Consider the following 14734-nt stretch of genomic DNA (forward strand, 5'->3'; position numbering starts at 1 on the left):
ATCACGCCAGACATTGTTTTGAACGTATTTATCCATTCATCTACTTAACGGACGCGCACGCTACGTACGAACGTAGCGTGCGCGTTCGTACCAGCTATTATAGGTACTTTCGGTGTAAAAAAATATTGTTTGTAATTTGATTAAAATAAAAATGTATGTAGAAATTTACTTAAATATTCTGATTTTGAGTCATTTAAGCACATTATCGTATTATTATATTAAAAGTCGTTATTTTTAGTATGTATATGAATTACGTGACCTGAAACACGTCATGTCGTAAAAACATAATATACATATAGACAAAAACTGACATTTCCATATCTGGCACTTTCAAAAACAAATTTTCTGGAGTTTTAATGTTAGTATTTATTCACGACGCAAAAAGGATAGTGATTGTTATTTATTATTTTTCAAATAATAAACACCAAATATATAAAGCGTTGAATCGAAACACATCTGTTGTCTTTATCAATATTACGTATACTTGTGTTTATTAATAATTATTTTAAAATGAATTACTAAGTTAATTAAGGTATTATAATATGTATTTTCACGTTAAGTGAAATAAGCCTTAAGGGGTTCAGTGAAGTGACTTAATGGCTGTGTTATTACACTTCTTAAAATCTTCCGTTTCCAACTTAACTCAGTTACAGTCGGCGTTAATATTATTAAAATAAGCATTACACTTTAAATGTATTTTCAGATTCTGACTAGTTTGAAATACCTACTAGTTCTAATAAAGTTATTCTCTACTCTCTACTCCACTAAACGCTTTACGTTTTACGCACTCAATTCCAACTAGCATTCATACAATACTGAAGAGATATTTTTTCCTCCTACATAAATTTTTTAAAATTCAGAAATTAAAATATTGATTTAAATTACACAATTTAATACATAAAATAATAAAGAACTCATAATTCATAAAATTACCATAGACAAAAGTGATGTCAATTTGGCAAAGAAAGGAATAGCCTAATCTCTAAATAAATAAGGAAACGTCACTTTACGGCTCACCGTATTTATTAATTTTTGTATATTTTGTTTTTTTTTAAAGTCTGAGTTAAAAGTTGGTATAATGCTTTTAAAAAAGTATAAATTATAATATCTTACAATAATAACTTCTATGTTTAATAACTTTTCCAAGAATGGAATCAAATAGTGTTGTTCTATGTGACAATCTTATTAAATGGTTGCAGACCTTAAATCTTACTGCCAAACATGGAACACCTTCAGGTATTACATTGTAGGATGATGTGTTCCCACACATAATTACTATTTATAACATCATATAATTAATCCAGTACATAATGTACATTTATTATTGGTTGGTGAAGTAAATTATCTTATTATAGGGTTTATTGTAGTGTTAAAACTAGCTTGACATAGACTACAAATGTATATCAATATGATTTTTGAATATATGCTATAAAATCTTGTGTTTATAGAACAATTAGTCTTACCCGTAACTGTATGTGTATCATATAAGACAAGGCAATAGCAGACATTTGATATTATTCACAGAACTATCAGATGGTGTAGCAATAGCTGAGGCACTTACCCAAATTGCACCTGAACATTTCTCAATAAGTTGGAATTCTAAAATTAAAACAGAAGTAGGTCACAACTGGCGACTGAAGGTCAGCAATTTGAAAAAAATATTAGAAGGTGTTGTTGGTAAGTTTCTTGTATGATATCATGTATTAATAAATAAAAAAAGTTGTATGTAATTAATTTTGCTCATTTTCAGAGATATTAAATAGCAGTTAGCAAAAACTAAACCAAAATTTGTTTTATCTTGCATTGCTAATAATATTAAATGTATGAGTGTCTTCAAAGAAGTAAAGAGGTGCTTTATCAATTTGTAATTGAGGAATTCAAAAGAGCTTCTTGATATGCTAAATGAAGTGCTCTTTTATTCAGCTAGCAAAAATACTTATAACTACTGTGAATTTGTTTACGAATAATGTTCCATTACTTTACATTACCCATAATATTTAGTATCTGTTTTGAACTTTCTTTGCAAATGCATTGTTTTCTACTCGCAAGTAAGAAAATAAATTAAAATATATTTGAAAGTATATTGTGATGGTAATAATACCACAACTTTCTTTTCAAAGAAGGGAAAAGAGTCATCGATACTCTAAGAAAACATAATTTGGTTGGTTATTTTATAAAGCAATAAATTGCTTTAAAAAGGAAAGGATGGTACAAATCAAATCAATCATTTTTTAATGTATAAAAACCATTTTTTTCATTTTTAAGTTATGATGTAAATATAAAATCGTACCATTTACTATGTTTCTATTATATTATTAAAAAATAATTGAAAGATGTAACAGTAATGAAATATTTCAGTTTCTAAAACAAAATAAAAATTTAAAATTATAAAATGAAAATATATGATTTCTCTCTATAATGTATTTCTTATATTAGGTCTTTCAGAATAATCACTTCTGTTGCTGTTACCTTATGCAATCTTAAAAATATATATAACAAGTGACGTAATACATGAAGGTTCCGCTTTAAAAAATTTAGAACTTCATTTTTGCGAATTAATTAGTCTTTTAGCACGCCGATGTATTCGCATACAGAAATAAAATAATATGTCGTTTTTTCTTATGTAATTTGTATAATCTTGCCTTAGTACGCAATATCGCACTGCCTTCATCAGTGTGAAAGTACTGTGGCATGGTATTTGTGGTTAACAGATTAATTTTTTTATGTATGTGGTTTGTTATTTATTGACACTTTTAATGTGTATTATTTTCAGATTACCATCAGGATATTTTGAATTTGAGTTTACAGGAGTTTTCTAGACCAGATGTTGTCAATATTGCTGAACATGCAGACCCATCAGATTTGGGCAGGCTACTACAATTGGTACTTAGTAAGTCTTTATTTTTATTTCATACATACAAATAATTTTACATGTATATAGCCGAATTGGTCCAGTGGAATAAATAAGTAGATTTTAACCAAAGTTCACAGGTTTAAATTTTAGCTCTCAAGGTTGGTGGCATATTGGTTTTTGTACGAAATTGTTAATACATATTTCCTACGGTGTCAATTTCGATTGATGATGGTTGCCACTTATCATGGTCATTTGCACGTCTGTTTTAGTATTCTGTAAAAAAAAATTCGAATAAAAGAATAATTAAAAATTCATCAAATGATTGAAACGACTACTTACATATATTACCAGGCACGTAACATCTAGTGTTTGATATATCCAATTATTACATATATATGTATATAATAATATACGTAATGTCGTCATAAAAATATAATATTTTTAATGATACATTGCATATCGGTGCAAATAACAAGACATTAATTGTTTCATACAGGCTGTGCAGTCAACTGTAATAAAAAAGAGGAATACATCACGCGAATTATGGATTTGGAGTTATCGTGTCAGCGTTCGATAATGCAAGCGATACAGGTAAGAGTGAAACCTGAACAATCGCTCGGACATCTCAACGTATAAATATAATTACATTGAATTAATTTTAATTGTAAACAGGGCGGAGAATGATCGTAATATTTATTGCGATAATAAATTAGCACATATTATTTCTCAACGGCACTTTCGATGATGTATGCTCGTTACTCGAAAAGAAATAAGAACGGTTTAGTTACGCACACTTTAATGTCCTTGGATCACGAATTGTACAACTCTGCTGTCTGCATGTAATGTTATGTAGTTAGTTTACGTTTGACTTTTGTTATTGCTGCACGGTCGAACAAGAATTTATTATTTTTTACCGCGAAAAAATTTGCGTTATATTATCGTTCGTTCGAAAGCCTTGTGTTTGACATTAGCGTGAATGTGAACGTGTTTTAGTTATAGTGCGGTTTGCGAACAGATATTTGTAAATCTTTTTGGTGGTTAAAGTGAAAAGAAAAGTTTTGAATCGGATCTAATGTTACCTTATGCCTAGATTGTAATAGTTTTTACATTTCTCGTACATCTTTGGTGAGTTGTGACGAGTCTTGGAATTATTGTAACAACACGTACAATACATTGAACCGATGTGACCCAGTGGTTAGTACGCCGCCTTCTTACCCGAAGGTTGCTGGTTTAAACCCGGTCAAGCACTACTGTATTTTTATTTTGAGAAAATTAGCACGTTTTATAATAATCTACCATTAGTATATTTCACTAATCGGGGAACATTGCAGGCTGTTATTGTTTGTACATTAATCAAAATATTTCTTAATCAATCAATAAATAATATACTATGGATTTATTTAATTATTACAGAGAAACAAAAGAACATCAATTCATCCTTTAATTATTAATCAAGAGCTTTACCTATTAGTATGGAGGGGTGATTAGCGACAAAATGCTGTACTCTTCTGGATGTCAAATCAATGATGAAAGACAGGAATAAATGATTGTTTAACTAAACTTACGTTGTACAACCTTTCTAAATAAGGCCTCTAAACTTGATATAGTAGAATAAAAAAAACACTCTTTCATCATACTTCCTTGCATTATTAATTAAACTGCAGCGATTTACAATAATATAGGTGTTGTTCGTTACTAGGAATTGGAGACAATAACTCTGGGCACAAACCGCGGTAGTATACATTCGGAGACGACGACCGGCGACCAGACAGATGTTGACATGAGAGAGGTGCTCGCGCAGAGATGTCACGAGCTCGACACGCAGGTATGCAACTGCGAACGTTTCCATAATACCCCTTAATCGGTGATAACACTGTATTATCTATGTAGTGTCTTACAAAACTAATTTTGTAAATATATACTCGAAATTTATTCTCATAATCTAACATACTATTTATTTACTATTTTATATAATAATTTATGAGTAAAAAAACCGAAATCACTATAGGTGTGCCTATAAAATTTGAGGAGTTCCCTCGATTTCTCCAGGATCCCATCATCAGATCCTGATCTCCTGACAATGGGACCACCTGTAAAACATGCCCTTTCAAACAAAAAAAGAATTGTCAAAATCGGCCCAGCCATCTTCGAGTAATTCGGTAACATACATAAAAAAAAAATAAACAAAAAAAGGCCCCGACGAATTGAGAACCTCCTCCTTTTTTTGAAGTCGGTTAATAAAATGTTCGGAAAGTAAAGACGTCACAAAAAATGTTTTAATCTGATCCAACGGAATATTAAATTTGTGAAATGTGTACATTTTTCATTTTTCATTGTTCAGTGATAAGACCGCCCTTTGCACGCTTTGTATGTTAGTGTTAAGTTTGCTTCTTGCTGTATCTGTGTGACTTTATTTGATTGTATTATGTGTGCAATAAAGTTATTTATTATTATTATTATTATTTTCAGGTGAAAATTCTTCGCGAGGAGAAGATGACGCTGCTGAGCGAGGTGAGCCGGCTGACGGCGGCGCGCGAGGCGGAGGGCGGCGCGGGCGGCGCGGGCGGCGCGGGCGGCGAGCTGGACGAGGCGGGCGCGTCGCTGGGCCCCGCGCACGCCGGCACGCTGCGCTACAGCAACATGCGCGCGCAGCTCGACGCGCTCAAGGACGAGCTGGACAAGGTCGAGCTGCAGCGCGACGACCAGCGCGCGCGCGCCGACGCGCTCGAGCGGGACCTCGCGCTCACCAAGCTGCGCAACGAGGAGCTGCAGGTGCCGCCCCGTGCCGACTGTGTGTCTGTGTGTGTGTGTCTCTTGGTGGACTATAACGGTGCGTGTCGCTTCAGATGGCGGCGTCGGAGAATGTGGCTCTGAAGGACGAAGTGGACGCGCTGAGAGAGACCGCTGCGAAGGCGGCCGCCCTGGAGGCGACCGTCGCCTCTTATAAAAAGAGGATGGAAGAGCACGTCGATCTAAGAAGACAGGTATGTACAATTCGACTGTGCGGTTTTCGATTATGTAAGTTAAGTCGCGTTCGTAATATATTTAATTGGTAATTGTTGAATTACAGTAATTAAGACAATAACGTAACTAAAAGCAATTACAATATTTTATATCTCGTTCGATCGAGTCGAGATGGCCCAGTGGTTAGAACGCGTGCATCTTAACCGATGATTGCGGGTTCGTACCCAGGCAAGCACCGCTGATTCATGTGCTTAATTTGTCTTTTTAATTCATCTCGTGCTCAGCGGTGAAGGAAAACATCGTGAGGAAACCTGCATGTGACAAATTTCATAGAAATGCTGCCACATGTGGAATACCCAACCCGCATTGGAAAGTTCTCCTCAAAGGGAGAGGAGGCCTTTAGCCCAGCAGTGGGAATTTACAGGCTGTTGTTGTATATCTCGTTCGAAATGTAAGTGGATACAAATGGTCCTTATGTTTCCGGGTGAACGTGACTCGTGCATGTGTAACGGTGCAGGTGAAGCTGCTGGAGCGCGCGAACACTGAGCACGTGCAGCGCGCCATCGAGCACGAGCAGGCCGCCACGCGCGCGCAGACGCTGCGCTCGCAGCTCGACATCTACAAGAAACAGGTACACAAGACCTACGTCACACCTGTCAAATGGTTGGGTAGGGCACCGTCTGGATAGGTACCACTCGTCAAATATTCTAGGGCTCCGTCTGGATAAGTACCACACCCTCATCAAATATTCCACCCCAACAGTAATAGGGCTCCGTCTGGATAAGTACCACACCCTCATCAAATATTCCACCCCAACAGTAATGTAAACATTACTAATATTGTTATGTTCCGATGAAATGTGTGAGTCAGTGTTACTAAGTTAGTGTTACTACTGATAGGGATATTAAATCGTAGCTTGCGCAGACGCTGCGCTCGCAGCTCGACATCTACAAGAAACAGGTACACAAGACCTACGTCACACTTGGCACCTGGTACCACACCGTCTGGATAGGTACCACTCGTCAAATATTCTACCCCAACAGTTATGTAAACATTACTAGTATTGTTATGTTCCGATGAAATGTGTGTCAATGTTACTAAGTCAGTGTTACTACTGATAGGGATATTAAATCGTAGCTTACAAGGTTTGTCGTGCATTGGAAATATTTAATATTTCATACAGTATTAAGGGATGGTTGTGACCGCTTACTATTAGTAATATAATGTTGTCTTTTTTTCGCAATTACACATTGAAATAAAACTTCGTAGTCTACCCGTGACCACGAACGCTGTAAAGTGCTCGAAACGGATGCCAAAAAATAATTACTATACGCGATTCAAATTCGTTATAACTAGTTTTATTAGTTAATATGTGTACAATAAAAAAAGGTACGTCGATATTCTTACAATAGCAAGTCTTAATCGCGTGCCGATCGGTCGCAGGTGACAGACCTGAACGAGAAACTGGACGCGGAGATAACGAAGGCGGACAAGCTGGAGATCGAGAATAAGAAGATGAGCAGCCGCGCGGCGTCGCTGCAGCGCGAGCGCGACGCGCTGCTGCACGAGCGCGACACGCTGCGCGAGACCGTCGACGAGCTGCGATGCTCCACCATCACCGCCGGTACCGACGCGCCTCTTGAGTCCTCTTATCATATTAAACAGTCACTTGTCTCTCTCTGTCCCTATGTACGCTTAGATTTTTATGTATGATACATGGACAATATAAATAAATAAATATGAGATAACATCACATCCATTACTCTGATCCCAATGTAAGTAGCTAAAGTAAGTATTTAAGCAAAATATAAATGAACCAAGCTACCCAAATAAGTTAAAAGAAATTCTTTAAAAAAAAATGCTATTACACCCTCGAGGAATATCTGACAGATAAAATTGTGATATAACGTCCGTCTCTCTAACATTTGCTACGCCCTAGCAGTGTTTATTTCATGTAAACTAAAGTTTAATTGTATGTGTGAGCATGAAACCGCAAATAAATAAATAAATAAAGCACTTGTGTTATGGAAATGGATGGAAAATCAGAAGTAACGACGGTACCACAAACACCCAGACCCAAGACAATATAGATAATTAATGATAATCTACATTGAATCGACCGGGAATCGAACCCGGGACCTCGGAGGTCGTCATCAATATAGTAAATAAATAAGACAAAAAATGTAGTATATTTAGTATCAGCATTGCACCCGCGCGAATTCGGGGCGGGTCTTGTATGTTTTTTTATTTCGAAGCAGTACTAGTTTTAATTCTAATATTTCAAGAATCGAATTCGATTCGATGTTTGTATTCGATTCGTGCTATCGAATAGACATGACGTATGCGATCGTTTGAATGCCAGGTGCGAGTGAAGATAACGTATCGCGGGAACTGATACCGAACGACTTGAAGGAGCGACTCATACGTCTGGAGCATGAAAATAAATTGTTACGGCAGAATCAAGGCGCCCAGGCCGACGAGGCGTCCGTGCAGGTAAATACTGGCTATTTTTTTTAATTTTTTTATTTAGAATACAACATCCACAGGCTCGCAGATGCCCGTGCCTTTTTTACATTTTATATTCAATTACATTTTGGCGTTTTATATTTATACTAAACATCAGCAGATCTTCGCTGGAAATCATTTTTGTCGTCTTCTTGGGGGACGTGGCCCACATGTATAATAAATACACAATGTATAATAAATAATATATAAACTATAATAAATAATATATAAATAAAAATATATAGCAGTATATGTGTTCGAATTACTACAATCCAGCGGGTCCTGGTCCGCGTTTGATCAGAGAGAGCACGGTCTCGGCGACTCTGATGTCGCGTTTATGTATGTCTTGAGATGTCTTGAGGCTGTGCTCTAGGATGGTCCTTTCTGAAGCACCCGCCGCTCGGCCGATGAATCTGCCGATAGCGTCGTCACCATCGTCCGTGTAGTAGACACAGGTGTTAGTAACGAACGAACTTATAAAAAATATCTATGAGGCCTGGGAGGGGTCGCAGGATGCCTTGGGGATTTTCTGCGACTTATCCAAAGCCTTTGATTGTGTTCAGCATGAAACTCTGGTCAGGAAACTATATCACTACGGAATTAGAGAATGTGCACTCGACCTTCTGACTTCCTATCTTAACAATAGAATTCAGAGTGAGAATTGGCAATGAAACGATCGCCTCCTGGCTATTTCTAATCATATACTACTATGTACCTTATAAATTTGACAAAAAAAAAATAACAGAAAAAAAAGACCCGCTGAGTTTCTTTCGCCGGTTCTTCTCAGGTCAGGGTGTTCCTTTTTCCGAACCGGTGGTAGTGTTTATTTGACAATCAATAAGTAAGTGTAATGCTTTTATATTGAATAAAGGAATTTGAGTTGAGTTGAGTTTGAGTGTGGCTGGCTATTGAATATACTGAGTATCGAAACGTGTCCACATGTTACAACATGGATGCCCCCAGGCCCTGCTGGAGGATTACGCGGCTCGTCTGGAGAAGCAGCGCGCACTCAACCGCGAGGCCACCGCGCGCATCATGCAACTCGAGGCCTCGCTCGAGGCGCCGCACCCGCGCCTCGCCTCCGCGCTCGAGGACAGCCAGAGGAAATGTACGATTTGACCTTTTCATGTCCAATTAGCTATTTGACAATGCGAAAAATAAATCGTGAATTATTGTAATCAGTGTATATTATGAGTTTAAAAATGGTTATTTACTAACGAAACTTGAAAATAATACTTAATTTATTCAAAGATCAATAAATAAAAATGCATTTTTTCAAACGTTTGTCACGTGACACAAAACGCTCCTGATTGGCCGGGCTTATGATGAAGTCACTTTCTTGTAAACTTTGCTTTTCTACTATGTGTACCGCAGATTAAAATACAGCAAAGTGATGTTACCGACTCCATAGCAGCGCCATATTGTCCAAAGTAGCGTTTTCGCGCGTTATTTAAATATGGAATTTTTAACACGATATTTTTCGGCAAATATGTACTAGAAATAAAAAAAAATCAATTTTTATTGGGTCCCTTAACCTCTACTAAATAATATAAAATGGATTTTAAAAACCAGTCAAATAGCCTATTGTGACCGAAAACCGAGAGACATATTTTAGTCAAATCGTCTTGTAAAGATTCACGTTTCGCTTTGTTTATATGAAATATTCTTTCAGCGCTCCAAGTGGAAGAGTTACAGGCGACGTTGGCGGAGGAGAGACGACGCGCGAGCAAGTTGCAGGAGGCGCTCTCCGCTCGAGAGGCCGAGCTGCTGGCCACTGAGGACAAGTACAAGAAGTGCGTCGAGAAGGCGAAGGAAGTCATCAAGACTCTCGATCCCAGGACGACAGGTGAGATTGCGTTGGGTTTTGTAAGAATATTATAAATGATAAAAAAATTAAGGTAAAAAGGTTTTGAACTATACATTATATACATACCTGTATGTTAAAAGGATCTAAGATTATCTCCAAGTAAATTCGATTATTTTTGTTATTAAAATTTTATTATTCACAATTCAACATAAAAATATATTCCACCAAAGAATGTCCAGTCTTCTCTACTTTATTTTTCCGTTGCCATAGTTACATAATTATTTTAAGTCATTATGTAACTATGGCCAGTTATAACGCATGAATTTAAAAATTTATTAGTGTATATATTACATAGTATTAAATAAATGCATCATAATATAATATATTGGCTTATTAACCTTACTATGTAGTTCAAAACCTTTTTAATATTTGATGTCGTAAATGAAGGGTTTGAATAAATGTATTGTGAATTATTTTATTATTGTCTTCACACTTTATATTAGTATAATACTAATCTGAATAACTAAATTGAATTAATAAAAAGTAAATTCAAAATTTTCAACGTAAGTTATTTTATATTTTCATCTGTATGTTGTTTAAACATTTGAGAATTGTGATTGTATTACTAAAATACTGTAGAAAACACTGTTTTTTGTGTCAATTTGAAAAAATAATAATATAATTTATGCAGGCCAACAGTCTCTATCCGACGTCACGCTGGGCTACTCGCGTGGGCCCGGGAACGCGAGCGCCAACGCGTCGCGCGGAGAGCCCGTGGCCACCAATAATAATCGACACGAGTAAGTTTAACTTTGATAAAAGTTTCGTTTTTAATTCCACGTATTTTGCTGGCCAGGCCCCCCTTTATCACGGTAGCATGCGTAAGCGATCCCGTGGCGTCCATCGAAAGACAGAGAGGGTACCGCTGGTTTTTTAGTGGGTACCCGGCGTACTTGGGCGCACTCGGCGTCCAGGGCTCCGGGGAGTCCCACACTCCCCCCACTTTCCATCACGTGGGGGAAGCGCGTAATGCGTTTTCCCAGCGAGAAAAAAAAAGGCCAGGCCCTTCACTTTGTGGGCCCAGGTCGTCCAGAGTCCAGATTACTTTGAAGATATATTTTTTTTTTTATTTTTTTATTTATTTATTTATTTATTTAACCCATTACAACTTGCTTAGCGCTAATATTTGCAATAAATACATATAACATTTATTTTATATAGAAAAGTAACACTTAAGTTATTAAAATATACTGTACATTAAATGAAGCAATGCTAAGCAACTCAAGTTCGATGGACATACCCTCCGTACTAGGTGAACTGTATGACGGTAGGAGAAATTATTATCAAGTTCTTTTCCTTTGTATCGGAACGTCACCGCTTACTCTCACAGGTGGAGCGGGAGCGGAAGCGGCAGCGGGAGCGAGGAGAGCGGGCGCTGCGCCAACGAGCAGCGGCTGCTGGCGTCGGCGTGGTACCAGCTGGGCGCGCGCTGCCACCGCGAGGCCGTGGAGTCGCGGTTCGCGCTGCTGTCGGCGGGGCACTCGTTCCTGGCGCGCCAGCGCCGCCAGCCGCCGCGCGCGCGCCCGCCCGCCGCCTCCGCGCCCGCGCAGTGACCGCGCACTGACCGCGCAGTGACCGCGCAGTGACCGCGCAGTGACCGCGCAGTGACCGCGCAGTGACCGCGTGTGACCTCTGTGAGATGTGATTTGAACCCACTTTGACTTCTTTTTCAAAAATCAAAATCAAAGTATACTTTATTCAAGTGGGCTTTTACAAGCACTTTTGAATCGTCATTTAACAATTTAGTGAAGCTACCACCGGTTCGGAAAGTAGATTCTACCGAGAAGAACCGGCAAGCCGACTTCTTTAATAAGGAAGTCGGTTTATTCTACCCATATCCCGCCATTATTGATTTTAAAGATTTTGTTCAGCGCATAATTCACATCACGCTACTATGTAAACAGGTTGAATAAAATGTACGGACAGAATTTCAATTGTATAAATATATTTTAATTTACTATTGTTTTGTCAATTATCTGCATTTTTACATTGAAAAAGAGAATAATTGACTAACCATCATTAGAAAAAGCAGATAAATTATGGTAAAGTATCCGAAAAGGGATGACTTTCAAATTTTCAGCGTAACTATTCCGAAGAAAACATCATTGTGGGTAGTTTGTTGTATAAACTAAAACATTTTTAAAATATTTTTTTAAATATTTAATATATTAATACATAATTTCATGCATTTTATGTACTGTTTATATCTTAGTGGAATTGTAATGGAGATCGTAGTGTTTGTTATTCGAGTATTATTTTATTCATTTAAAACATAACATGTAACTCTTTAAAACTATTCATCCTGACGGAAAAGTTGACTCGTTAATAGGACAGCTAATTCTGTTCATCGCTAGTGCTATGGTACATGAATCGTCTAGACCTACCACCTATGTAGCACCTACCTAGGTGTGTCTGTACTATCCATGCCCAGTATATAATCACAATGATCCTTCAAGCCATAATGACGTCCTCTTGTATGAAATACATTTAATTAGAACTAACACAATATTTGTATATAATAATATGCATAAATCATTGTTGTTAGAGAATACGGATTTTATATGAAAATTATAAATACTTATGATCGTCTACATATATGTACAGTTTATGTAAAGATAGAGTAAGTATGATGTGTTCACGTAAATGTAATTAAGAAATAATTCAGACATGAGACCATCCTTTTTATTTAGACACAACCAATTGTTGATAACATTACTAATTTAATTCATATCATTTCATAATTTCTCGGTGATTTGGTATTCCGAATCACAGTGTATTTAATTACACCCATAACTATTTATTATTTAGTAGCATGGAAGTGTATAAACACTTCCATGCTACTGTTTATACACTAGTGTTTATACACTTCCATGCTACTGATAAATCTAATGATGATAAATCTAAAAAATATGTATCGAACAAAACCCCTTAGTTTTAAAAAGTAGTAAATTTCTCAAACAATTATTTTAACCAGTAAAACATTTAACAAAGTGTCTTTTACAAATGTGCGTTTTATATTTTAATGTATGTTTTAATATGGTGCAATAGAGATGAGTGAAAGTTATGTACGTTTGTAACACCAACAGTTTTGTTTATGTTGATTACGTCATGGAAGATAAATTAGGTACCTTTTTAAATATATTTAGTAAAATTATTAAAAAATATATTCAAATAAAAATATGTTATTATAATTTGCTCATTATAAAAGACCCTACCATGTACTAAGTGAAACTTAGTTTTGTATTTTATTGTAATAGGAAACACGCATAAATTTTATTTCTTTCATAGTAGTTACTACTGTGAAATATTGTCGAGGTCACTGATATGTTTTCACAAGTATTTATCAAAATTAGTATTTTATATGATATTTAAATGCAAACATTCAATTTCATTTATTTCATACTAAAAAGAAAATTATTATTAGCATAGACATGACACTTTTTCCGGGGACTCGTAATTAAAGTTAGAGACTATAAAACGACAAATTTTTAACAAATATTGGTGCATTTGTATTATTTATTAAGAATTAAGTTAACTTTGCATTAATCAAATGTTTTTTTTTTTACATATAGTTACTTTAGTGTCAACAGTTTGACATATTAAAATAAAACCAGTAAACAAAATAGAAACTATTAACGACTATGTATAGATATTATATTTTTGTTATATTCATAACGAATATAGATAATAAATAGTTATTTATCAGTCCAGAACTAAATTGTATTAATATTTCGAGTAGTAAAGCTATGTTTACACTGTTTTAATATGTTGTTTTACTAATAAGTAATATTATTAAATATTAAATAAAATGAGATAAACTTGATCCTAAATATTCTTATTTAATTATTTTTAAAACAACATTTTGTATAATATTTGCACATAAAACAAGGTGTACTTCCTATAGTGGTTGTGTTACCCCATTTCTGATCAAATTAAGTCAAAACAATATCTTATTTATTCAAGTACATTTTAGCAAGAACTTCTGAATCGGTATATTAAAGTATTGTATTCATTGTAAAACTACCACCAGTTCGGTATGAAGAACTGTCAACAAACTCAGTAGTCACTTATTCAACATTTGAAACACATAAGTTAAATACATAATAATATTTCCTGTCCAAAAGTTAACAAGTATTGAGCTGTCCAATTATACACAAAATATGTAAGATTAACATAAATATGCTTGTATGATAATCTTGACTACTATGAATTTATTAAAATAATAACTTACCCATAGGAATACCAATAAAATGGTGTAAATATGGCTTTTATTGAATTCAGCGAGTGTTTAGTATCTCATGTGATAATTTCATTATTAATAAGTTTGTAGTAACTATGATAAGTTATGAAAATGTTTTTTTAATAATTAGAGTTTTGGGTTCGATTATAGCACATGGTAAACAGTTTTATTAATATCAGGTGTTTTCCTTTTGCAAGAAGTTATTTAATATTGTTTATATTCATTTATAATTTATTCATAGTTGAAATAAATTGTCACACATTTTTTTGTTTTTTATTTCTCAAATATTTATATTGTAATTAAG

The 14734-nt window shown here is 35.5% G+C and overlaps 1 protein-coding gene across 1 annotated transcript; it reads left to right on the forward strand.

Moving 5' to 3' along the window:
• The first annotated feature begins 973 nt into the window (after window positions 1-973).
• On the forward strand, window positions 974-14694 carry LOC124544186 (protein hook). Its single transcript, XM_047122648.1, has 14 exons — window positions 974-1236; window positions 1525-1677; window positions 2774-2890; window positions 3351-3445; window positions 4554-4679; window positions 5324-5626; window positions 5701-5838; window positions 6336-6449; window positions 7262-7442; window positions 8181-8311; window positions 9287-9431; window positions 9996-10169; window positions 10822-10930; window positions 11521-14694. Exons 1-14 carry the CDS (start codon window positions 1149-1151, stop codon window positions 11741-11743), a joined length of 2097 nt encoding a protein of 698 aa, XP_046978604.1. The 5' UTR covers window positions 974-1148; the 3' UTR covers window positions 11744-14694.
• Window positions 14695-14734: the final 40 nt, after the last annotated feature.

This window comes from Vanessa cardui, chromosome 1 (assembly GCF_905220365.1).
Source record: "Vanessa cardui chromosome 1, ilVanCard2.1, whole genome shotgun sequence".
NCBI classification, from domain to species: Eukaryota; Metazoa; Arthropoda; class Insecta; order Lepidoptera; family Nymphalidae; genus Vanessa; species Vanessa cardui.

Excerpts from the sequence above, each read along its gene's own strand:
- LOC124544186 (XM_047122648.1), top strand. The coding sequence starts at position 1,149 with ATGGAATCAAATAGTGTTGTTCTATGTGACAATCTTATTAAATGGTTG. Across the intron at positions 6,450-7,261 it reads TCGACATCTACAAGAAACAG|GTGACAGACCTGAACGAGAA; the intron begins GTACACAAGACC and ends GATCGGTCGCAG. Across the intron at positions 10,931-11,520 it reads ACCAATAATAATCGACACGA|GTGGAGCGGGAGCGGAAGCG; the intron begins GTAAGTTTAACT and ends TTACTCTCACAG.